The 27,750-nt window shown below is 35.8% G+C and overlaps 1 protein-coding gene across 1 annotated transcript; it reads left to right on the plus strand.

The window, feature by feature from the left end:
* Positions 1-497: 497 nt before the first annotated feature.
* On the plus strand, positions 498-26,194 carry herpud2 (HERPUD family member 2). Its single transcript, XM_062062647.1, has 9 exons — positions 498-619; positions 5,189-5,479; positions 5,558-5,635; positions 7,855-7,956; positions 8,032-8,189; positions 10,600-10,701; positions 18,967-19,296; positions 19,363-19,474; positions 25,713-26,194. The coding sequence occupies exons 2-9, from the start codon at positions 5,333-5,335 to the stop codon at positions 25,890-25,892; spliced, it is 1,209 nt and encodes a 402-aa protein (XP_061918631.1). The 5' UTR covers positions 498-619; positions 5,189-5,332; the 3' UTR covers positions 25,893-26,194.
* Positions 26,195-27,750: the final 1,556 nt, after the last annotated feature.

A 27,750-nucleotide genomic window follows, 5' to 3' on the forward strand; every position in this document is an offset into this window, starting at 1 on the left:
ATTATTTCTCGATTGTTTGTAAATGTTGCAGTTTATAAAAAAAGGTTTATAAAATAAAAAAATAAAAAAGCTTCGTGTCAGCTGATAAACCATCGTGACGTCACTTTCGCTTCTGTGATAACGCAATTATAAGAACTACATCTGATATGTTATTCTGTACTGTACAATGTCAATTGGTCTATAAAAAGTCAAATTGGTGTGCTGTTGAAAAAAACAATATTTGGATCATTTTAAGTTTTTGATACATATTCTGATACGCTCGTTCGTCATTTCCTCATCTGTCATATCAGCTGCTAAACTACCGTGACGTCACTTCCGCTTCCGTGATAACGCAATAATAAGAAATATATCTGATATGTTCTACACTGTACTATGTCAATTAATATATAAAAAGTCAAATTGGTGTCCTGTAAAAAGCAATATTTTGAATATTTTTAAGTTTTTGATACAAATTCTGATACGCCAGTTCGTCATTTCCTCATCTGTCATCGCTGCGTGCCTCGTGTCAGCTGATAACGCCAAGATGACGTCATTTCCGCTTCCGTGATTACAACAATAACAAGAAAAAGGGCCGAGAAGGAGACGAAGACCTGACGACGCGTTCCACTATTTTGAACAGGTATAAAGGTGGACGCGGCCTTAGTGACAGGGCGTGTTAAAGCGAGGGACGTGTTGTCAAAGCGAAAGTGAAAGTGTCTCGTAGGAGCGGGCCAGGCTAACGTTAGCCGCTAAGCTCACCGAGCTAGCCGTAGCCGCTAAGCTAACGCTGGTAAACATGACAGCTGTTGAACACTCACACAAAAACACTACAAATGTTGAATTGTGTGCATATTAAACCTGGTTATTGTAATTTGATGTTTTCACGTCGAAATGTGGTGACTGTGTAGTTTCGGTCACAACAAAAACTATTTTCGCAAGTTGAATATAATACAGGTTTGTAGAATGGACGGTAATAGCTTTATATGGCGTGTAGTCCATGTCAACTTTTTTTTTTTTACAATTTAGCTAAAAATCAACAACAATATTAGAAGAGGCAATTCCTGGAGGAATTGCTTGTGAATGCTCCAATGCTGACGTTGAAGTGAAATGCTGACAGAATGTAGTCTGAATGTAAGAATGGTTTGAATGTTGAAGAGTTTGAATTTCCAGGGAAACCGGAATTTGGTTTGGAACTTGGGGAAAGTGTTAGTTTGAATGTCCATGATGAGTGGAATGTGTTGAAGTTGGAATGGTTTGCATAGGTTGAAAAATGTGGAAATTGTGCAATTTGGAAAAATGTCCCATTCTTTTCAATGGGAACTTCCTGGAATTTTGGGAAGAGCGGGATTTTTCGGAAAATGATTAGGAGCATGCATGTCCTCAATGAGCTGAATTGGTTGGTGTTGGAATTGTTTAAATCGGTCAAGAAATGTTGAATTAGTAGCAGTTTTTGACAGAGCAATTCCTGGAATTTCGGGAAAACCAGGAATTGTTCTAGTTCCTTTACCAACGTGGTTTTTGTCGTAAATACGAGTGTTTTGACGGTGGAACGGATGAAATGGGTTGAGAAATGTGAAAGGAGTAGTCGAACTTAAGGCTGGGAATAGGTAACCAAAAAACGGGAATTCCTGGAAATTTGTTGAATGTGGAAAAATGGTAGTTTGAATGGTGGAATTTGTTAAAGGTGGAATGGGTTGAAAAATGTGGGAATTGTGCAACTTGGAAAAATGTCCCATTCATTTCAATGGGAACTTCCTGAAATTTTGGGAAGAGCGGGATTTTTTTGGAAAATGATTAGGAGCATGGATGTCCTTAATGAGCTGAATTGGTTGGTGTTGAAATTGTTTAAATCGGTCAAGAAATGTTGAATTAGTAACAGTTTTTGACAGAGCAATTCCTGGAATTTTGGGAAAACCAGGAATTTTTCTAGTTCATTTACCAACGTGGTTTTTGTCGTAAATATGAGTGTTTTGACGGTGGAATGGTTGAAATGGATTGAGAAATGTGAAAGGAGTAGTCGAACTTAAGGCTAAGAATAGGTTACCAAAAAAACGGGAATTCCTGGAAATTTGTTGAATGTGGAAAAATGGTAGTTTGAATGGGTTGAATTTGTTAAAGGTGCAATGGTTTGAATGGGTTAAAAAATGTGGGAATTGTGCAACTTGGAAAAATGTCCCATTCATTTCAATGGGAACTTCCTGGAATTTTGGGAAGAGCGGGATTTTTTTGAAAATGATTAGGAGCATGGATGTCCTTAATGAGCTGAATTGGTTGGTGTTGGAATTGTTTAAATCGGTCAAGAAATGTTGAATTAGTAACAGTTAGTTATTGATAAGAGAAATTCCTGGGATTTTGGGAAAACCAGGAGTGTTTCTAGTTCATTTACCAACATGGTTTTTGTCGTAAATATGAGGAGTGTTTTGACGGTGGAACGGTTGAAATGGATTGAGAAATGTGAAAGGATTAGTCGAATTTAAGGCTGGGAATAGGTTACCAAAAAACGGGAATTCCTGAAAATTTGTTGAATGTGGAAAAATGGTAGTTTGAATGGGTTGAATTTGTTAAAGGTGTAATGGTTTCAATGGGTCGAAAAATGTGGGAATTGTGCAACTTGGAAAAATGTCCCATTCATTTCAATGGGAACTTCCTGGAATTTTGGGAAGAGCGGGATTTTTTGGAAAATGATTAGGAGCATGGATGTCCTTAATGAGCTGAATTGGTTGGTGTTGGAATTGTTTAAATCGGTCAAGAAATGTTGAATTAGTAACAGTTTTTGATAGAGAAATTCCTGGAATTTCGGGGAAATGAGAAATCCAGTTCCTTTACCAACATGTTTTTTCACCTAAATATGAGGAGTGTTTTGACGGTGTAACGATTGAAATGGGTTGAAAAAATGTGAAAGGAGTAGTCGAACTTAAAGCTGGGAATAGGTTACCAAAAAAACGGGAATTCCTGGAAATGTGTTGAATTTGGAAAAATGATGATTTGAATGGTGGAATTTGTTAAAGGTGGAATGGGTTGAAGAATGTGGGAATTGTGGAAGTTTGAAAAATGGCCAATTCGTTTTAATTGGGGGAAATACAAAAAAAAACAAGGAATTATGGGAAATCCGGGAATTTCTTTTTAGAATTGTTGAAGTAGAGCACACAATTCCTGAAAAGGCTGAATATTTTGAAGTTGGAACGGTTTGAATCAGATGAAAAATGTGGAAGTTGTGGAACTTTGAAGAATGTCCCATTGATTCAGCAAAAATGGGGAATTTCGGGAAAAGTGGGAATTTTTTAAAAAATGGTAAAAAAAAAACTTGAATGAGTTGAAATGGTTGGTGTTGGAATTTTTCAAAAAGGTAGAGAAATGTTGAAGTAGTAATATGTTGAATTAAGAAATGGTATTACGGAATTTCGGGAAAACTGGGAATTTTTCCAGTTCAAACACAACTTTGTTTTTTGTTCTGATTAGGAGGAATGTTTTGACGGTGGAACGGTTGCAATGTGTTGAAAAATGTGGAAGTCAGGAAAAAAAGGGTGGAAATAGGGCTTTGAAAAAGCAGGAATTCTGGAAAATCCTGGAATTTTTTTTAACTTGGAAAAATTGAATTTTGAATTTCCAGAATGGTGGAATGTGTTGAAGGTGGAATGGTTTGAATAGGTTGAAAAATGTGGAAATGGTGGAAGTTTGAAAATAGCCAATATGTTTTGAATGGGAAAAATGCAAAAAAAAAAAAAATTGAATTATGGGAAATCCGGGAATTTTTTTTTTTAGATTTATTGAAGCAGAGCACACAAATCCTGAACAGGCTTAATATTTTGAAGTTGTAACAGTTTGAATCAGATGAAAAATGTGGATGTTGTGGAACTTTGACAAATGTCCCGTTGATTTCAATGGGAATTTCAGCAAAAATTGGAAATTTCGGGAAAAGCGGGAATTTTTTTGAAAATTGTAAAAAAATTGAATGAGTTGAAATGGTTGGTGTTGGAATTGTTCAAATAGGTCAAGAAATCTTGAAGTAGTAACATGTTGAATTGAAAAATGGTATTATGGAATTTCGGGAAAACCGGGAATTTTTCCGGTTTAAAAAACAATTTAATTTTTTGTCCTGATTAAAAGGAATGTTTTGACAGTGGAACGGTTGCAATGCGTTGAAAAATGTGGAAGGAGTAGTCGTCAGGAAAAAAAGGGTGGAAATAGGGCTTTGAAAAAGCAGGATTTCTGGAAAATCCCGGAATTTTTTTGAAGTTGGAAAAATTGAATTTTGAATTTCCAGAATGGTGGAATAGGTTGAAGATGGAATGGTTTGAATAGGTTGAAAAATGTGGAAATGGTGGAAGTTTGAAAAATGGCCAATTCATTTTGAATGGGGAAAAATGTCCCAGAAAACCTAGAATTCTGGGAAATCTGGGAATTTTTGGAATTTGTCAAGGAAAAGCCCGCGATTCCTGAATAGGCTGAACAGTTTGAAGTTGGAACGGTTTGAATCGGGCGAAAAATGTGGAAGGTAGAGCGAGCCAAAATCTGGAGAAGAATAATAAGAATTAAAGCTGCAGGCAGCGATGGACGGGACCGACTTTGAGGGCTCATAAAATTCAAACCGGAGCAGTAATTAAAACTCTTTCTTTAACTTTTAATCAGAAGTGTTCAATCTCTCTCCTGTGCTAATTTGAAGCCGACACGACAAACGTGCTCAGAGGAGATAATGTTTGAAAAAAGGTGACTGTTTTTACTCAACTTTTGTTTTGAAGGGGGAATTGCAAACTTCCTGTTGATTTTTGCTGGGGGTTGTCAGTGTATGAAATATAGGTCTAAGTGAAACCTACATAGAGGCTTTTGTTTCATGTCTCTACGACATTCCTACTGGGAGTTAGAGGCAGTTTTGTCTGTGTTTTCTTCCTAGGGGGCGCTAGAGAGCAGTTTTGGGGTTTGGTTTTTTGATTAGATCGCAATTTTCGCCAGTCCTGATGTGTGTCCAATTTGGTGAGTTTTGAAGCATGTTAAGGGGGTCAAATTACAGCTCAAAGAGGCGGCGGTATAATAATAAAACGCTAGAAACACAATAGGGTACTCTTACCCAAAGGGACATCGGTCCCTAATAAATAGATGAATTTTGGTGTAGAAAACCATATGTGCGAATGTTTATTCTTGAATTAGATTGTGCAAAAAATGAAGTGTCCAGTGAGTATTTAATAGCTTCCATCTCTTCTTTTTTCGCCAGAAATCCCCACTAAAGGAAGTCCTCACCAACAGATGAGGCTCCTTTAGAAGGGAAACCGTCCCCGCTCACCCCGTGTACAGCAGTGCTTGTTCAGGTTGCGAGGCGGCATGGAAAGGATTTGAGGGAGGTTCCTCCTCAGGTGACATGGAGCCAGGGGCGGCAGATAGCCCCGTCATCCTGGTCATCAAGTCCCCCAACCAGAAGTACCAGGACCAGACCATCACCTGCTTCCTCAGCTGGACCGTGGAGAAGCTGAAGAGGCACATTTCCGATGTGTATCCCAGCAAACCTGTAAGTCCTTCCGTACGTCTTCTCCCAGGACTATTAACTATGTAGCAGGTGAGCAAAGAAATGATGTGTGTGTTGCAGCGCTTCAAGGACCAGCGCCTGGTGTACTCGGGAAAGCTCCTGCAGGACCACCTCCAGCTAAGAGATGTGCTCCGACAGGTACAAGTCCAGGAGCCAAACGCCTAAAAACTGTATCACAATAAGTGTTTGATATCGGTCGATAATTATTGATATTTTTTATGACCTATCGAAAATAAGGACCAGGAGAAAAATGTCTTGGATTAAAATTTTAAACAAATGTAATCTTCCTCTGATTATAAATCCCCTCAGCTATCAAGGCAGAAAGGAAATGTCAACACAAGCATGGAAAACACTCAATGTAAACTACTGTTGTACCCGGTACCAAAATTATTTCGATACTTTTCTAAATAACGGGACCACAAAAATTGCATTATTGGCTTTATTTTAACAAAAAAATCTTAGCGTACATTAAACGTATGTTTCTTATTGCAAGTTTGTCCTTAAATTAAATAGTGAACATACAAGACAACTTGTCTTTTAGTAGTAAGTAAACAAACAAAGACTCCCTAATTTAGTCTGCTGACATATGCAGTAACATTGTGTCATTTTCCATTCTATCATATTGTCAACATTATTAAGGAAAAGTGGTAGAAAATGAATTATTAATCTACTTGTTCATTTACCATTAATATATGCTTACTTTCTCTTTTAACATGTTCTGTCTACACTTCTGTTAAAATGTAATAATCACTTATTTTTCTGTTGTTTGGATACTTTACATTAGTTTTGGATGATACCACAAATTTGGGTCATTACAGGATCATACATTGGTCATATTCAAAGTCCTCATGTGTCCAGGGACATATTTCCTGAGTTTATACAATTAATATAAAAAACAAAAGAAGATGTTGTGATGCCAAAAAATATCGACGTTATCATAGTAGTATCGATTAGATACGCTCCTGTACTTGGTATCATTACAGTGGATGTTAGTGTTGATTCACCAATGGCATTTGTTTACATTTTGACGCCGGTGAGCTACGGTGTGTAGTGAAGCATGTTTAGCTATTCCTAGTCCTGCAGGGATGATACTTGTAAGAAACGTACTTTATTTGTCGCCATGGAGACGAGCATTAGTGATTTAGCAGTAGTTACAAACCTGCCGACTGCAAATGGACGTTCGCCGCTAGCTAGCTAGCCACGTGTTAAAGCACCTCTTCCTGAGGGCGTTTCAGTGTATAACTTCACCTTTATCTTTAGTTTTTAAGCCAAGATGCGTCCGTTCTCTTTTTTCTGTCTATACACTGTGTCTGCTTGTAAGTACTCTGTGATTGTGCGCTGCCGAACATTCTCGTCTGCTCGCAAACCAACAATGACACAACGTGACGAGGAGGAGGATGGTGGACCGGTACTTTTCAGAGGCGGTATAGTACCGAATATGATTCATTACTATCGCAGTACTATACTGATACCGGTATACCATACAACCCTAATGTAAACACAATTCTAAAATCGACACTTAGCAATAACCACTTAAAATGAAGGGGCAAATATAAGCAATATGTATGAAATGCTTAATAAAGTGTAGCATAGTCGTGCAAAGTGAGAAAAGGTAAACAGAAACCCGCATGAGAACTATTTGCTGTAGGTTTAATGCCAAGAAGTTACGGATATGTAACATTTAATTTGGTCTGTTATTGTTAAAGTATGGAAAGGAATTTTATGTTTTGCAGAAATTGATATTTTTAAATATTATTGGACCAAATTACTATTATTTTAAAGTAACACATTTGCGACGTTTATTTTATTTATACAGTACGGCACTTTATTTCCTACCTGTTGGTTCGGTATACCCGAACAGGGAACAGATGAGAGTTGAAAAAAAAAGAAAGGTAAGCGTGGCTAAGGATTATGGTCCGTAAAAAAAAAAAAAAAGTGCCATACTGTCGAGGTGATGTTTTCTCTTTTCATCCACAATTTAGTCGCTCTCTGCAGCACTCATTTTTACTTTCCCTTCTCAGTCCTTGCGGAGAATCAACAGTGAGACAACAAGATGGCGCAACCAAACGTGATTGTTGATACCGTTACCTGATTGGCTGTCACGTGTCCCTCCCACTGCTAAGTGGTCAACAGAGGGCAAATGCCTTTGTTCATGCAACCAACCAAAATATATATATATTTACTTATTGAATGTTTTAGTGAAGGCTTTCTTTTAATTGATATCGATAATGTGGCTATTGTGATATATATTGATTCAGTTGAATTGACTTAGCCTGACCCAAGCCCATAGACTGGAGTTGTATGTAAGCCCTAAAAGCCCCTTTTTGTTTCCTCTTTCTGTCCCTGTGGCCCAGCAGCAGGATGAGTACCACATGCTACATCTAGTGTGTAGCTCTCACACCCCGCCGGGGTCGCCTGCCCCTCAGAGGACATCCACAGTCAACACCGCGGACGTCGGCGTAAGTGCCGCCGTCACTTCCCTTCTGCGTGCACGTGACACTCATCAAAGTCTCTTCTTTTCGTCCTGATTACAGAGTTCAGAAACCGCAAGCTCGTCATCCGCTGCTGCATCGCATTCTGACAGTCCGGCGTCCTCCTCATCCTCTGGTCCGGGGGGGCATGGCGGGCTCAGGCATCGCGGCGGCTCGACCCCGTTGAATCCTCCTCAGATGCCCGCCGGCGCCCCTCAGTGGTGAGCAAGCGAGTTATCACACTGTTGAGAACAACAGTGTGATAAACAACTGTCATATTGAGTTTGACGGTATACTGTCATAGTGAGTAAAACCTAATTTTTGTATTTGCAAACCTTACCAAAACACCTGATTCTAGTAAAACTCACATAGATACAACATTACAGACATTTTTAGACATAATGCAAACCTTACAAAATATATTTTTTCTAGTAAAACTCACAAAGATAAATTTCTCCAGGCATTATTAAACATTTTGCATGTTTGGTTTAGGAATTATGTTTAAATAACTGCCATATTGAGTGTGACAGTTATACTGTCATATTGAGTAAAACCTAATTTCTGTATTTGCAAACCTTACCAAAACACCTGATTCTAGTAAAACTCACATAGATACAACATTACAGACATTTTTAGACATTGCATGTTTGGTTTTGGAGATATGTTTATATAACTTTCATATTTATTATGACAGTTATACTGTCATATTGAGTAAAAAAACTAACTTTTGTGTCTTTGCAAACCTTACAAAATATATTTTTTCTAGTTAAACTCACAAAAATACATTTCTCCAGGCATTATTAGCCATTTTGCATGTTTGGTTTAGGAGTTATGTTTAAATAACTGTCACATTGAGTGTGACAGTAATACTGTCATAGTGAGTAAAACCTAATTTTTGTATTTGTAAACCTTACCAAAATACCTGATTCTAGTAAAACTCACATATATACAACATTATAGGCATTTATAGACATATTGCATGTTTGGTTTTGGAGATATGTTTATATAACTTTCATATTTAGTATGACAGTTATACTGTCATATTGAGTAAAAAAAAAACTAACTTGTGTCTTTGCAAACCTCACAAAATATATTTTTCTAGCAAAACTCACAAAGATACATTTCTCCAGGCATTATTAGCCATTTTGCATGTGTGGTTTAGGAGTTATGTTTAAATAACTGTCATATTGAGTGTGACAGTTATACTGTCATAGTGAGTAAAACCTAATTTTTGTATTTGCAAACCTTACCAAAACACCTGATTCTAGTAAAACTCACATATATACAACATTATAGGCATTTATAGACATATTGCATGTTTGGTTTTGGAGTTATGTTTATATAACTTTCATATTTAGTATGACAGTTATACTGTCATATTGAGTAAAAAAAAAACTAACTTGTGTCTTTGCAAACCTCACAAAATATATTTTTCTAGCAAAACTCACAAAGATACATTTCTCCAGGCATTATTAGCCATTTTGCATGTGTGGTTTAGGAGTTATGTTTAAATAACTGTCATATTGAGTGTGACAGTTATACTGTCATAGTGAGTAAAACCTAATTTTTGTATTTGCAAACCTTACCAAAACACCTGATTCTAGTAAAACTCACATATATACAACATTATAGGCATTTATAGACATATTGCATGTTTGGTTTTGGAGTTATGTTTATATAACTTTCATATTTAGTATGACAGTTATACTGTCATATTGAGTAAAAAAAAAACTAACTTGTGTCTTTGCAAACCTCACAAAATATATTTTTCTAGCAAAACTCACAAAGATACATTTCTCCAGGCATTATTAGCCATTTTGCATGTGTGGTTTAGGAGTTATGTTTAAATAACTGTCATATTGAGTGTGACAGTTATACTGTCATAGTGAGTAAAACCTAATTTTTGTATTTGCAAACCTTACCAAAACACCTGATTCTTGTAAAACTCACATAGATACAACATTACAGGCATTTTTAGACAGATTGCATGTTTGGTTTTGGAGTTATGTTTCTATAACTTTCATAATTAGTATGCGTTATCATACTCAATATATATATATATATATTGTCATATTGAGTAAAAAAAAGGAACTTAAGTCTTTGCAAACCTTACAAAAGATCGTTTTTCTAGTTAAACTTACAAAGATACATTTATCCAGGCATTATTAGCCATTTTCCATGTTTGGTTTAGGAGTTATGTTTAAATAACTGTCATATTGAGTGTGACAGTAATACTGTCATAGTGAGTAAAGCCAAATTTTTGTATTTGCAAACCTTACAAAAAAACTGGTTCTAGTAAAACTCACAAAGATAGATTATGCCAGGCAATATTAGACATTTTGCATGTTTGGTTTAGGAGTTATGTTTGAATACATTTGTATTGCTTTTTTCGCATTATCTCAGGATTCTAAGCACATTACTGTTAAATTGAGTAAAAAACTACTTTTTGTGTTTACAAGCCTTAAAAAAGCATATGTTTCCAGTAAAACTCACAAGGATGCATTATTTCAGGCATTATTAGCCATTTTTCATGTGTGGTTAAGGAGTTATGTTTAAATAACTGTCATATTGAGTGTGACAGCTATACTGTCATTATGAGTAAAACAGCTTTTTCATCCTCTTCCTCACCAGGCCTGACGGAGCTCAGGTGCCTTTGCAGGGTGGCCAGATGTTCATGCCCATGCAGATGTTGTTGTGGCAGCAGATGTACGCGCAACACTACTACATGCAGTAGTAAGTGTCAATGAATCAAACTCTACATATATAGCACTTTTCATACACAAGCAAGTTAAAAACACAAAAGTGCTGAACAAAAAACTAGAAGAAAACATTAATTTACGCACACACAGCACTATTGACAATATCAGAGCCAAAACAAAACATGGCATGGCACTGAGGTTCTGAGGAAAAACGTCATCTTTGAGGCGTTCACACCGGAGAATAACTTAAACTAACGCCATCTAAAAATAGTAGAAAACATGATGAAATAAATGTAAAAATAAATAATATAAATATTGCATTAATAGGTTAATAAAAACAACATTAAGAAAAACTAGTAGTAATAATTAAGACAGAAAACATCACAGTAAAATAAAATAATACAATTAAATATGAGAGTTTTAGATGGTCAGTAAAAAGCCTGATTAAAAAGGTGAAGTGAATTATATTTATATAGCGCTTTTCTCTTTTGATTGATTGAGACTTTTATTGGTAAATTGCACAGTACAGTACATATTCCGTACAATTGACCACTAAATGGTAAAACCCCAATAAGTTTTTCAACTTGTTTAAGTCGGGGTCCACATTAATCTAGTCATGGTACACATATATACTATCAGCATAATACAGTCATCACACAAGTTAATCATCAAAGTATATACATTGAATTATTTACATTATTTACAACCCGGGGGATGAGATGTGGAGGGGGTTGGGGCGGGGGGGGAGTTAGGTTTGGTTGATATCAGCACTTCAGTCATCAACAATTATATCATCTGAGAAATGGACATTGAAACAGTGCAGGTCTGACTTGGTAGGATATGTACAGCGAGCAGTGAACATAGTGAGCTCAGAAAGCATAAGAACAAGTATATACATTTGATTATTTACAATCTGGGGAGGTGGGATGTGGTGGGGGGAGGGTGTTAGTCTAGGGTTGTAGCTGCCTGGAGGTGTTCTTTTAGTGCGTTTTTGAAGGAGGGTAGAGATGCACTTTCTTTTACACCTGTTGAGAGTGCATTCCGTATTGATGTGGCATAGAAGGAGAATGAGCTTAAGACCTTTGTTAGATCGGAATCTGGGTTTAACGGACTCAAAGCGCTTACATTGTGACACCTATTATATCTAAGTTACATTTAAACCAGTGTGGGTGGCACTGGGAGCAGGTGGGTAAAGCATCTTGCCCAAGGACACGACGGCTATTGCGGCTTCACCACATTGTACGCATTTTAAAGCATATTCTACAACATATTTATCCAAGTCAAGGCCCACGGGCCGAATGATTTTTAATTAGTATTAGAAGCGGTCCCGCAGGCCACAGCCGCCTGCTGCTGTTTTGCATGCGCCGATACTCCATCAGTGTTGGTGAATTTTCAAAATGGGGTCCCAGGGACTCCATCAAGTCATAAAAATGGGGTCCCACAGTACATTTTTGGGGTCCCACTTTTTTGTAAGCGTTTTGAAAACATGATACAGGTATGCATTATCCTGTTACATCTCACCTTCTATATTGTGTTTTGGAAAAAGGTTGTCATAAATGTTACTTAATTTAAAAAAAAAAATTATACAAAAGAAAACACATTTTTATGCATGTGTAAATTTATTCAGTTATAAACATTCATTCATTTTCTTCTTTCCTTCATGGATCTAAACTTTACCGCTGCCGGTATTTTTTTATATATTTTTATTGTAATATTTTCAGAATGTGTTTGCTCTATTTTTGACCAAAGTAAGAAATAGAAAACAATCCGAAGTTGTCTTTATTTTTTAGTTTTAATGCCTTGATTTTAATAGTCCTGCACAGATTTTTCTCCATGCGGCCCCTGAGCTTAAATGAGTTTGACACCCCTGCTCTACAACATTGCTCGTCTAGATTAAGCATTTTCAAGCGAATAAATGGCTAAATGAACTAAAATACCAACACTACAGTAGTATTGGCCATTGCAGAAGAACAAAGAATGTTCTGGTCAGTACCGTGGCCACTGATTGGCTCAGCCTCAGGCAGTTTTTATACATTGGATTAAAATAGTGTAAAAGTAAAAATGGTGTTATTTCATGTTTAGAGGTCTCCAGTAATGTTAAAAAACATATTTAAAAGGCTGTAAATAGTCTTGCTATGATCTAGCTATGAAAATATTCGATTTATAACAAACCAATTGATCGTGATAAACTAGAGACGACTGCAATTGTAATATTTGCAATATTCCATGTGGAGCTCACAAAGTCCAAACCTCCAAAATGTTCTAGTCAAACATTGACAGAAAACATGGCCAACCTCTTAGATAAGCTAATATTTAGTTTTGTGTGTGAAAAGATCATTTGATCAGCAGGCCACAATCTGAATCATTTTTTTGCAGGTTTGATCTTTTTTCAATATATTTTAACTAAATAGTATAATTCAAAAAGGACATAAGGACAACCCTGTGCACCAGTTTGAATGTAGACCAGGTTGGGTTAGAGCAGGGGTTCTTAACTTTTTTGACTTTGGGGCCCAACTTTTCTACCACAGAGGGGGTAGGGGCCCACTCAATTATTAACACTGAATTAGTAATTTTACTCTTTTGATTTGCATTATTTTTTATAATTGTATCTATCTTGCTTAGAGTCTAACAGGATACATCTTAGCAAATAATATGAAACCAGCCTATGTAATTTTGATATAAAAACATCAATGGTTACTCAAATCTGATTACAAAGTCAGGCTGATGACAAAAATAACTACTAATCAAATATTCTGCAAAAGAAATGACTCAAAAACTGATGAAAAATAAATGTACATATTTGATTATAATATTACCAATTTGTGTAATTTTTTACAAATAAATCATACTAAAATGACACAACTATGCAGTTCTAAAATAAATTCTAACTAAACTAATAATAGATAATAATATAATATATATGTATGTTTCATAAATAAACTGTCAATAAAATGAAAGTGCAAATAAAAATGCAGCTTCACCACTTTAGTCCTAATTTTTGTGCTTAGGAAACTTCAATCAATCAATCAATGTTTATTTATATAGCCCTAAATCACAAGTGTCTCAAAGGGCTGCACAAGCCACAACAACATCCTCGGTTCAGAGCCCACATAAGGGCAAGGAAAAACTCACAACCCAGTGGGATGTCAATGTGAATGACTATGGAACTTCTGTGACTTTAGCTCCAGACTTCCTCTGTTTGCATGATATTTTCATTACTGCCACAAGTGGTAGAAAGGTGTATTACAACTGAGTATACCGGTGCGGCCCATACAGACCACAGTGGAGAAACAGATATTTTTTGGCGGCCCTGTAGTGGGTGCTCGGGGGCCAATAATGGGTCCTGTGGTTAAAAAACACTGGATTAAAAGGCAGTTTGTTGCAGTGACGTGCGGTGAGGTTCATGGCTGGTGAGGCACTGACTTCATCACAGTCAGATTTACAAACATGAACCCTGAAGAGTATCTTATTCACCGTTTGATTGGCAGCAGTTAACGGGTTATGTTTAAAAGCTCATACCAGTATTCTTCCCCGCTTGGCACTCAGCATCAAGGGTTGGAATTGGGGGTTAAATCAACAAAAATGATTCCCGGGCGCGGCGCCACTGCTACCCTCACCTCCCAGGGGGTGAAAGGGGATGGGTCAAATGCAGAGGACACATTTCATTACACCTAGTGTGTGTGTGACAATCATTGGTACTTTAACTTAACTTTAACTTTACACATACAAACTGTAGCACACAAAAAAGCACATTTAATAAAAAAAAATGTTATTATGGTCTTACCTTAACTTATAAATGAAGTCCATGCGCCGCTCCTTCTGAACAAAAGCATCGATAACTTGTTTATAGAAGTCTTCCTTATCTTTCAGTTTTTTAAAGTCTCTCTGTCTTGATGGAGATGATCCTTTAATTATTACCTCCTGCTTCGATTGAATGTCCAGTTTAGAAAACTGTTTTATCTTAGATATGTAATCCTCCATGTTAAAAGTCCAGGCGAGAGGAAAAAATAAACGATCGCTAACCGTTGCTGCTTGTTGTCACTTATTCTGCAGCCGAGTAGTCGCAAAAATTATCCCTGGGATCACTAGCGCCCTCTACCACCATGAGGCGGGATTACTGCGAGCCTCAGCCAGTGCGTCTTCGCGGCCGTGTTATGATTGCTCAGCACAAGAAATACGTTACACACATACAGTTGTTGACAAAATACACTGTACATTATATACCTCAGATAACTAAACTATGGAAATGTATAATATAATTCATATAGCAATACGGTCTCACTGCACAGCAGGCCAGCAGTTAGCCGAGTCATTGCGCAATCCATGGTGAGGCTCAACTGGCTGCTGACTCACCGCAAGTCTCTTCTCAGTATTTGAACGGCAAATGAGAAAATTCAGCGATTTTGAATAAAACTAATCTAAAACTGGTGAAGTTAAATGGAAAATAATTTTATAGTATAATCACTGGATACATATAACAATTTAATACATTTTTTTTCTTCTTACATTTTTTTTTTCCCATGATGGCACCTGAGGCCCCGCCTCACCTGCCTCCCCTGACTGCACGTCACTGGTTTGTTGTAACCTAAAAAATACACATACACTACCGTTCAAAAGTTTGGGGTCACATTGAAATGTCCTTATTTTTTAAGGAAAAGCACTGTACTTTTCAATGAAGATATCTTTAAACTAGTCTTAACTTTAAAGAAATACACTCTATACATTGCTAATGTGGTAAATTACTATTCTAGCTGCAAATGTCTGGTTTTTGGTGCAATATCTACATAGGTGTATAGAGGCCCATTTCCAGCAACTATCACTCCAGTGTTCTAATGGTACAATGTGTTTGCTCATTGGCTCAGAAGGCTAATTGATGATTAGAAAACCCTTGTGCAATCATGTTCACACATCTGAAAAGAGTTTAGCTCATTATAGTTTAGAAGCTACAAAACTGACCTTCCTTTGAGCAGATTGAGTTTCTGGAGAATCACATTTGTGGGGTCAATTAAACGCTCAAAATGGCCAGAAAAAGAGAACTTTCATCTGAAACTCGACAGTCTATTCTTGTTCTTAGAAATGAAGGCTATTCCACAAAATTGGGTGACCCCAAACTTTTGAACGGTAGTGTACAGTATAACCTGCTTCAGTTTTCCCCACAGGACTGTGATCTATTTGTGGGTTGCGGGAGTTTGCCCAATAATTGTCAAACTTCCACAATTGGCCATGACACATGAGCAAAAAAAATGTCAAATTATGAAAAGCAAAACAAATATATCTAGTTCTATAAATAATACCAATAATAATAACTAGAAAAGTACTCAAGAGAGCGCAGACATTCGCAAGGACCTATGTCCCAATTGTGAAGAATCCTTCAAAAATATCCTGAATCCAGACGGTGATCCGGATCGCGCCCAAAATCTGATCAGTTGCCCGTTATCCAACATAAATACACGACATTTAATAAATGTTGGGCTCTGACGTTGATTTGATCATTTGGTCATTTCCCAAACAATATTCTACAACATAAATACACAACATTTAATAAATGTTGGGTTCTGACGTTGATTCGACCATTGAAATTTGGTCATTTCCCAACCAATATTCTACAACATAAATACACGACATTTAATAAATGTTGGGTTCTGACGTTGATTCGACCATTGAAATTTGGTCATTTCCCAACCAATATTCTACAACATAAATACACAACATTTAATAAATGTTGGGTTCTGACGTTGATTCGACCATTGAAATTTGGTAATTTCCCAACCAATATTCTACAACATAAATACACGACATTTAATAAATGTTGGGCTCTGACGTTGATTTGATAATTTGGTCATTTCCCAAACAATATTCTCCAACATAAATCATACTAAAATGACACAACTATGCAGTTCTAAAATAAATTCTAACTAAACTAATAATAGATAATAATGTAATATATATGTATGTTTCATAAATAAACTGTCAATAAAATGAAAGTGCAAATAAAAATGCAGCTTCACCACTTTAGTCCTAATTTTTGTGCTTAGGAAACTTCAATCAATCAATCAATGTTTATTTAAATAGCCCTAAATCACAAGTGTCTCAAAGGGCTGCACAAGCCACAACAACATCCTCGGTTCAGAGCCCACATAAGGGCAAGGAAAAACTCACAACCCAGTGGGATGTCAATGTGAATGACTATGGAACTTCTGTGACTTTAGCTCCAGACTTCCTCTGTTTGCATGATATTTTCATTACTGCCACAAGTGGTAGAAAGGTGTATTACAACTGAGTATACCGGTGCGGCCCATACAGACCACAGTGGAGAAACAGATATTTTTTGGCGGCCCTATAGTGGGTGCTCGGGGGCCAATAATGGGTCCTGTGGTTAAAAAACACTGGATTAAAAGGCAGTTTGTTGCACAATTGGCCATGACACATGAGCAAAAAAAATGTCAAATTATGAAAAGCAAAACAAATATATCTAGTTCTATAAATAATACCAATAATAATAACTACAAAAGTACTCAAGAGAGCGCAGACATTCGCAAGGACCTATGTCCCAATTGTGAAGAATCCTTCAAAAATATCCTGAATCCAGACGGTGATCCGGATCGCGCCCAAAATCTGATCAGTTGCCCGTTATCCAACATAAATACACGACATTTAATAAATGTTGGGCTCTGACGTTGATTTGATCATTTGGTCATTTCCCAAACAATATTCTACAACATAAATACACAACATTTAATAAATGTTGGGTTCTGACGTTGATATGACCATTGAAATTTGGTCATTTCCCAACCAATATTCTACAACATAAATACACGACATTTAATAAATGTTGGGTTCTGACGTTGATTCGACCATTGAAATTTGGTCATTTCCCAACCAATATTCTACAACATAAATACACAACATTTAATAAATGTTGGGTTCTGACGTTGATTCGACCATTGAAATTTGGTAATTTCCCAACCAATATTCTACAACATAAATACACTACATTTAATAAATGTTGGGCTCTGACGTTGATTTGATCATTTGGTCATTTCCCAAACAATATTCTCCAACATAAATACACAACATTTAATAAATGTTGGGTTCTGACGTTGATTCGACCATTGAAATTTGGTAATTTCCCAACCAATATTCTACAACATAAATACACAACATTTAATAAATGTTGGGCCCTGACGTTGATTTGATCATTTGGTCATTTCCCAACCAATATTCTACAACATAAATACACAACATTTAATAAATGTTGGGTTCTGACGTTGATACGACCATTGAAATGTGGTAATTTCCCAACCAATATTGTACTATATAAATACACAACATTTAATAAATGTTGGGTTCTGACGTTGATACGAGCATTCAAATTTGGTCACTTCCCAACCAATATTCTACAACATAAATACATGACATTTAATAAATGTTGGGTTCTGACTTTGATTCGACCATTGAAATTTGGTCATTTCCCAACCAATATTCTACTACATAAATACACAACATTTAATAAATGTTGGGTTCTGACGTTGATTCGACCATTGAAATTTGGTCATTTCCCAACCAATATTCTACAACATAAATACACAACATTTAATAAATGTTGGGTTCTGACGTTGATTCGACCATTGAAATTTGGTCATTTCCCAACCAATATTCTACAACATAAATACACGACATTTAATAAATGTTGGGCTCTGACGTTGATTTGATCATTTGGTCATTTCCCAACCAATATTCTACAACATAAATACACAACATTTAATAAATCTTGGGTTCTGACGTTGATACGACCATTGAAATTTGGTCATTTCCCAACCAATATTCTACTACATAAATACACAACATTTAATAAATGTTGGGTTTTGACGTTGATACGACCATTCAAATTTGGTCCTTCCCCAACCAATATTCTACAGCACAAATGCAATGTTGAAAGAACATGCTTTCTGACAACGTTCAATCAATGTTGGGTTCTGACGTTGATTTGACCATTGATTTTTTGGGTCATTTCCCAACCATCAACATGGATCCAACGTTAAACATCAACGTTGTCTCAATTTACAAATACTACTATTTTGCAACGTAGTTTCCAAGTCAGTTGTAAAGGACATGTATGTATAATCAATGTTGTATCAATGTCTTGTACCTGCTGGGTATATGTTGTATTAGTTTAGAAAAATGAAAAGAGTCTAAGTGGCCCCGGCATGATGTCATTTTTTTTTAGTGTACGCTGATTTCGACGTTGAATTTGTGTCAGTCAAACTAAATCTGTCTCCTTGGTCTTCAACCTTCGCAGTCAAGCTGCGGTGGCGGCCACCCAGCCCCCCGCCGCCCAGCCCCCCTCCGTGCAGCCGCCTCCCCCGCTGCCCAACGAGGCCGTGCAGCCGCCGCTGGGGCCCGCCCCGGTTGCCGCCAACCCCCTGCCGGAGAACCCGCCGCAGGCCAACGCCAACATCCAGATGAACGCGCAGGGCGGGGCGGTGCTAAACGACGACGAGCTGAACCGGGACTGGCTGGACTGGATGTACACGCTGTCCCGGGCCAGTGTCCTGCTCAGCATTGTCTACTTCTACTCCTCCTTCAGCCGCTTCGTCCTGGCTGTGGGCGCCATGCTGCTGGTTTACTTGTGAGTCTTCTGTCTCCTCAGTTTGTCAGAACGACCACTTCAGTGTTTGTTGTTTGTTTTTTTTAGGCACCAGGCCGGTTGGTTTCCCTTCAGGCCGCAGGAGCAGAACCTTCAAGGTGCGGAACAGGCTCCGGCTCCTCAGCAGGAAGCACAAAGGCATCAAGACATACAGGAAATGGTAAAGTTATGACAAGTAGAACTGGGGCCTCATGTAATATGAGTTGTGTGGATTTCGTCCTAAAAAATGTATTTACGTTCAAATCCTGAAAACAGCGGGTATTAAATTGTCCAAGCACTAGGGCTGCAATTAACGATTCATTTGATAATCGATTAATCTGTCGATTATTACTTCGATTAATCGATTAATAATCGGATAAAAGGGACAAACTACATTTCTATCCTATCCAGTATTTTATTGAAAACAAACAGCATACTGGCACCATTCTTATTTTGATTATTGTTTCTCAGCTGTTTGTAAATGTTGCAGTTTGTAAATAAAGGTTTATTTAAATAAAAAAAAATAATAATAATTTTTATTTTTTTTAAGAAAAAAAAAGAAAAAAAAAAGCCTCTGCGCATGCGCATAGCATATATCCAACGAATCGGTGACTAAATTAATCGGAAACTATTTTTATAATCGATTTTAATCGATTTAATCGATTAGTTGTTGCAGCCCTACCAAGCACTTTACATCGCAATCATCTTGAAAGTGTCCGAAAGTCCAGGCTCCGCCCAGGCCACGCCCCTTTTATAAGCACTCAAATCATATTGAAAGTAGCCCTGTGCTGGAGGTCGGCACGTTCTGCCCAATCACAAGTCAGTAGGAGGGGCTCCTGTCTCGTCTTTCGAGCAAACGACAGCGCGATTGTCCGCCTGTCATCGTCGTCTCTCAGAACCAAACAGGTGGAAACAAAAAAAAGATGATGTCGTGTCAGGAAGAAGAGGATAGATATGCCTGGCCAAAATTGACTCTGGGAATTTAGTGCTGCACCCCGTTTACAAACATGGTCGCTACAATTAAGTTAAAGTTAAAGTACCAATGATTGTCCTCTGCATTTGACCCATCTCCTTGTTCACCCCCTGGGAGGTGAGGGGAGCAGTGGGCAGCAGCGGGGGCCACGCCCGGGAATAATTTTTGGTGACTTAACCCCCAATTCCAACCCTTGATGCTGAGTGCCAAGCAGGGAGGTAATGGCTCCCATTTTTATAGTCTTTGGTACGACTCGGCAGGGGTTCGAACTCACAACCTACCGATCTCAGGGCGGACACTCTAACCACGAGGCCGCCACTGAGTAGATATGATACAGTATAGGCCAAAAGTTTGGACACACCTTCTCATTCAATGCGTTTTCTTTATTTTCATGACTATTTACATTGTAGATTGTCACTGAAGGCATCAAAACTAGAGATAAATGCTTTAAAATATAATATCGGAAATTATCGGTATCGTTTTTTTTATTATCAGTATCGTTTTTTTTTTTTTGTTTGTTTGTTTTTTTTTATTAAATCAACATAAAAAACACAAGATACACTTACAATTAGTGCACCAACCCAAAAAACCTCCCTCCCCCATTCACACTCATTCACACAAAAGGGTTGTTTCTTTCTGTTATTAATATTCTGGTTCCTACATTATATATCAATATATATCAATACAGTCTGCAAGGGATACAGTCCGTAAGCACACATGATTGTGCGTGCTGCTGGTCCACTAATAGTACTAACCTTTAACAGCTAATTTGACTCATTTTCATTAATTACTAGTTTCTATGTAACTGTTTTTATATTGTTTTACTTTCTTTTTTATTCAAGAAAATGTTTTTAATTTATTTATCTTATTTTATTTTTTTATTTTTTTTAAAAAGGACCTTATCTTCACCATACCTGGTTGTCCAAATTAGGCATAATAATGTGTTAATTCCACGACTGTATATATCGGTATCGGTTAATATCGGTATCGGTAATTAAAGAGTTGGACAATATCGGAATATCGGATATCGGCAAAAAGCCATTATCGGACATCCCTAATCAAAACTATGAATGAACACGTGGCCTAGTGGTTAGAGTGTCCGCCCTGAAATGGGTAGGTTGTGAGTTCAAACCCCGGCCGAGTCATACCAAAGACTACAAAAATGGGACCCATTACCTCCCTGCTTGGCACTCCGCATCAAAGGTTGGAATTGGGGGTTAAATCACCAAAAAAATTATTCCTAGGCGCGGCCACCGTTGCTGCTCACTGCTCCCCTCACCTCCCAGTGGGTGATTAAGGGTGATGGGTCAAATGCAGAGAATAATTTTGCCACACCTAGTGTGTGTGTGACAATCATTGGTACTTTAACTTTTTAACTTATGTGGAGTTATGTACGTAACAAAAAAAGGTGAAATAACTGAAAACCTGTTTTATATTCTAGTTTCTTCAAAATAGCCATCCTTTGCTCTGTTTACTGCTTTGCACACTCTTGGCATTTTTTGATTGATTGAGACTTTTATTAGTAGATTGCACAGTACAGTACATATTCCGTACAATTGACCACTAAATGGTAACACCCCAATAAGTTTTTCAACTAGTTTAAGTCGGGGTCCACGTTAATCAATTCATGGCATTCCCTCGATGAGCTTCAAGAGGTAGTCACCTGAAATAGTTTTCACTTCACAGGTGTAATAGTTTTGATGCCTTCAGTGACAATCTACATTTATAGGTTTAGTCATGAAAATAAAGAAAACACATGTGTACAGCTCTGGTAATGGGTACATTCGCACCCACCTGCACAAATGTACTTCAAAATGTAACAGTCAAAATAAATATGATTTTTTTTTTGTTTACTAGGGCATGCATGTATAACATGCATTAGTTTGACCATTTAAAATCAAAGATAATAAGCTGGAGATGCTTGGAAATAGCATAAAAATGCCCCAAAAACTTGGAAAAACGCGATTCATAGAGTTACTTTTTGGTGTAACCATCATGAGCGTTCTGTTCCGGTATATTTCTTTTATATTTTGATAAATCATCATATTTATGTATTACTAAATTTAAATAGGTATTGATCAATCTTTAAGCTGTGTGTATTTGATTTCAGTTTGCTTTTGACATCTTATTTAGAATTGTAGTTGAAACTTTTACAACCTTGTGTTGCGCTCATGATGGCGTAACCAAACTAGATTTCTTTTAATTATCTTATTTTGAATATTTATTCCCTTTTTTACATTTAGTATATTTAAATATTCATTTATAAACATTGAATAAATTTCAAATATCAATAAAAAGCAATTGCCTTCATCTTATAGGGTAATGTTTAGTTACACCAAGTCATGAGCGTAACACTAAGCTTCATCACTTTGACTTGTAATATCTCTAATTCTGGTGATGTTTTATGCTTTTTTCTTTTTGGAACATGTACTATACATATAATACAATAAAGTCCCATATAAAATTATGTTTCTAGCAATACTTTAATTTTGCCTTTGAAAGTAACACTCCAATGTCCATTAGTGGAGCTGTACACCTAAAGTAACACTCCAATGTCCATTAGTGGAGCTGTACACACATTGAAATGAGAAGGTGTGTCCAAACTTTTGGCCTGTACTGTACGTAAAACTTCATAACAGTGGGTGACTCTGATTACCCCAAAAATAAATATAATTTGTTTAATTTACAACAAAATGTGTTCATGCAGTAAGTAGCCTGCTAACAGCCAGACTAGAGTTTCATGTGAAAATTATGTAATATTTCGATCTTTTGCTTTCAAACATGCTAGCGCTATTAAAAAGTAGACGACAGACTTCGACTGTTGTTTGATTACTCAATTTATTATTACAACCCAGGAGAGCTTCTTGTGGTAGCATCCGTCTGTGACACAAAGTCAGGTGCCTATGTACCGCAATCGGCAGCTGCTGCCTGCCTGATTTAGATTTGCTGTTTACTATGATAGCAATAGATGGCAAAATGTCTGCATACATAAATTAATATATGAGTTGGGGTGGGGTGTCCAACTCACTCTAGCTCAGGAGCCACATGAAGGAAAATGTATTCCAAATGGGGCCAAATTTGTAAAATCATAGCATGATAACTTAAACATAAAGACAACTTCAGATTGTTTTTTTTGTTTATAAATAGAGCAACCTCAATCCATTCCCTACTGTATCGCAACGGTGAACAAATAAATGAATATACAATAAGGAAATAATTATTAAATATATATATAAATAAGGTTCAATACCATTGCAAAACATGTAATGGGGATACATTTAACTATAGTATAATGTAAACATACAAGAACGATCAATAAAACAACAAACTTACAGTGAACAAATAAATGAATATACAATAAGGAAATAATTATTAAATATATAAATAAACAATAATGAAAGTTTTGATGAATAGTTAAGTAATTCATGGTTCGCCTATGAGATGAATAATATTATTAAATGTTTTTAAATAAGGTTCAATACCATTGCAAAACATGTAATGTGGATAAATTCAACTATAGTATAATGTAAACATACAAGAACGATCAATAAAACAACAAACTTACGGTGAACAAATAAATGAATATACAACAAGGAAATAATTATTAAATATATAAATAAAAAATAATGAAAGTATTGATAAATAGTTAAGTAATTTATGATTGCCTTTGAGATAAATAAGATTATCTTTTTAAAAAAAATAAGGTTCAATACCATTGCAAAACATGTAATGTGGATCAATTTAACTATAGTATAATGTAAACATACAAGAACGATCAATAAAACAACAAACTTACGGTGAACAAATAAATGAATATACAACAAGGAAATAATTATTAAATATATAAATAAAAAATAATGAAAGTATTGATAAATAGTTAAGTAATTTATGATTGCCTTTGAGATAAATAAGATTATCAATTTTTTTTAAAATAAGGTTCAATACCATTGCAAAACATGTAATGTGGATCAATTTAACTATAGTATAATGTAAACATACAAGAATGATCAATAAAACAACAAATTTACAGTGAACAAATAAATGAATATACAATAAGGAAATAATTATTAAATATATAAATAAACAATAATGAAAGTTTTGATAAATAGTTAAGTAATTTATGGTTCGCCTATGAGATGAATAATATTATTAAATGTTTTTAAATAAGGGTCAATACCATTGCAAAACATGTAATGTGGATAAATTCAACTATAGTATAATGTAAACATACAAGAACGATCAATAAAACAACAAACTTACAGTGAACAAATAAATGAATATACAATAAGGAAATAATTATTAAATATATAAATAAATAATAATGAACGTTTTGATAAATAGTTAAGTAATTTATGGTTCGCCTATGAGATGAATAATATTATTAAATGTTTTTAAATAAGGGTCAATACCATTGCAAAACATGTAATGTGGATAAATTCAACTATAGTATAATGTAAACATACAAGAACGATCAATAAAACAACAAACTTACAGTGAACAAATAAATGAATATACAATAAGGAAATAATTATTAAATATATAAATAAATAATAATGAAAGTTTTGATAAATAGTTAAGTAATTTATGGTTCGCCTATGAGATGAATAATATTATTAAATGTTTTTAAATAAGGGTCAATACCATTGCAAAACATGTAATGTGGATAAATTCAACTATAGTATAATGTAAACATACAAGAACGATCAATAAAACAACAAACTTACAGTGAACAAATAAATGAATATACAATAAGGAAATAATTATTAAATATATAAATAAATAATAATGAAAGTTTTGATAAATAGTTAAGTAATTTATGATTGCCTATTGTTTTTAAATAAGGTTCAATACCATTGCAAAACATGTAATGTGGATCAATTTAACTATAGTATAATGTAAACATACAAGAATGATCAATAAAACAACAAACTTTATCTCAATCCAATCCAATCCATTTTATTTATACAGCACATTTAAACAACAAAATGTTTCCAAAGTGCTGCACAACATATTAAAAAACAATATTAAAATATTATCCTTATCTACACCAATGACTGAATAAAAACAAAAAATAAATACATATAAAACCAATATAAAATAAATGTGATTAAAAACGATTTTAAAGGGTAAAACTCGCTACAGACAAGTTCAGTATGTTGTTTCCAAGTTCATTTTTCACCAACAATTACTTTCAAAAATTGGTTTGAGACACCAAGCTAATTTTGACGCCATCAGTAAATAATTTCACCACTTATTTATTATGAATTTTGGTTTTCAAACTAAAAATCATTAAATGATTTAGTTTATTCATTTTAAACCATTCAGAAATATTTGATATTTGCTTCTTTTGTCAAGCAATCAAAGTTTAGAATGGGATATTTAAAGGTTTTCGTGCATCAGCAAGCTCAATACACCTGGAACGTGTCGTCATGTGTGTGTCCTCCAGGAGCGTCTGATGGACGACGGCGCGGAAGATGACGACAGCTCAGAGGAAGGAGTACAGGAGGACCCGACCCAGGCTGCCCTCGTCCTCCCAGAGCCCAGCTTGCTCGCCACCGCGTGCTCCTTCATCAGCGGCTTCATTACCTCGCTCATCCCCGAAGGACGAGCACAAGCGGCCAACTAGACACGCCCCCTCCCTCCTCCTCGCCCCTGGTTAGTCCTTCACACGACGCCTCAACCACCTAACGCTAAACCAACATATGTTTTAATCACAGCAGTCAAAAGTAAACATTAGAACGCTCAAATGGTGAGGGATTGTCTTCCATGTCAAACTTTAAAGCAGGATGAAGAAAGAATAGAAAGCGATGTCAGTGATGACAAACTGTGTGCATCAAGTTTGCTATTTAATGCTAATCTATATTCTCATGTAAGTAAATCATTCTCAAATGTACATTTTTTGGAATAAAACTCTTTCTTCCTGTAAGTCATGTTGTGTCCTGCAGGTGGCAGCATGGTCATGTTAAGAAACCACAGGGTGGCCCTCAAGTCACATTAGAAATGTGCATTTATATATGGCAGGGGCCTCATTTATTAAGAGTTGTGTAGATTTCCTAGTAAAAATTTGCGTAAGCTCAAATCCAATTAAATTGCTCCACAAAAAAAAATCCAGCAGGCCATTTGCAGCCGAGGGCACATTCTAAGAATAGTATTTTTATAAAGCAAACAGGTGAAATATAACAAGAAAAGGTTGCTATTTTAACTTAACACAAAGCTGTCATGTCGGCTGTTTTTTTTCTTTGAAGCTGTTATTGCTAAAAAAGAAAAAAATAACTTAAAATCAATGTTATGAATTATTGACATATTCACATCAAAAACTGAAATATTTTGGAGGACAAATATTGAATATTTTGTTTTTGCCATATAAAAAAAAAATCTTTGACAAAAAGAGCATAAAACAAACACAAAATATCAAGTGTCTAGATCTAAGTTGATCTAGAGCAGGGGTCCCCAAACAGCGTCCAAAATCAGGCCCGCGGGAAGTCCCAAGTATAAAAAAAATAAATAAATAAATAATAATTTTTTTCTGTCTTTTCTTATCCACTTTGTACCGCTTGCTACTCATGGTGTCTCCTAGCCGCTCAGGCAAATCATATTGTCTAAAAATGCTTTTTCTCATCGATAACGTGACATCGCGCGCGCGGAAAGTGCGCTATATATATCTAATATATATATATATATATATATATATATAATATATATATATATATATATTATATATAATATATACAACCCGGCCCCCGGCCAAATTGTTTTAACCCAATGCGGCCCCCGAGTCAAAAAGTTTGGGGACCCCTGATCTAGAGACTTAAGTAAAATAAAAAATGTGTGATTTATATTTAACACTTATGAGTGGGACCCTTTTGGATCCCTAAGAATTTTAGTGGAATTTTAATTTTAATTTTTTTTTAAACTTGTCATTGGCTAAAAAATAATAATAAATTAAAAACAATGTAATGAATGATTTACCTATTTAAGGCTCCAATTACTTCACATGAAATATTCCACCTGGGGGAAAATACTTCATACTTTGTGTTTTTGCCACAAAAAACAGGGTGTTGACAAAAAAGGCTTAAAATAATTTAAAAAAAAAAACAAAACAGATCTTACATTTAGATTTAGCGTAAAAACAACAACGAAAAACATGCTATTTTATAACATTTTTATAACAACCAATTCCAGGTCCTTGGGAACAAACCTGAGAGGAACCCTGAAGGTTTAAAAAAATCTATATTGTATTGGTTTTGAAAATAAAAAAAACAAAAATGCCTCCCGCATATTTAGATTTTTCAGTGTGCGCCCCTCGGTGGAAAACCTTTGGACCTCTTGTCCAGGATGCACGTGGTCTGTACGGATAAAACGTGTACAGACCACGGGATACAAATTTTATCTGTAGTAATGTGCAGATCGATATTGAAATATCGATACCGCCAATACCAGATCTGGCGGCGTGGCTCAATTGGTAGAGCGGCTGTGCCAGCAAC

This window comes from Entelurus aequoreus, linkage group LG11 (assembly GCF_033978785.1).
Source record: "Entelurus aequoreus isolate RoL-2023_Sb linkage group LG11, RoL_Eaeq_v1.1, whole genome shotgun sequence".
Taxonomy (NCBI): domain Eukaryota; kingdom Metazoa; phylum Chordata; class Actinopteri; order Syngnathiformes; family Syngnathidae; genus Entelurus; species Entelurus aequoreus.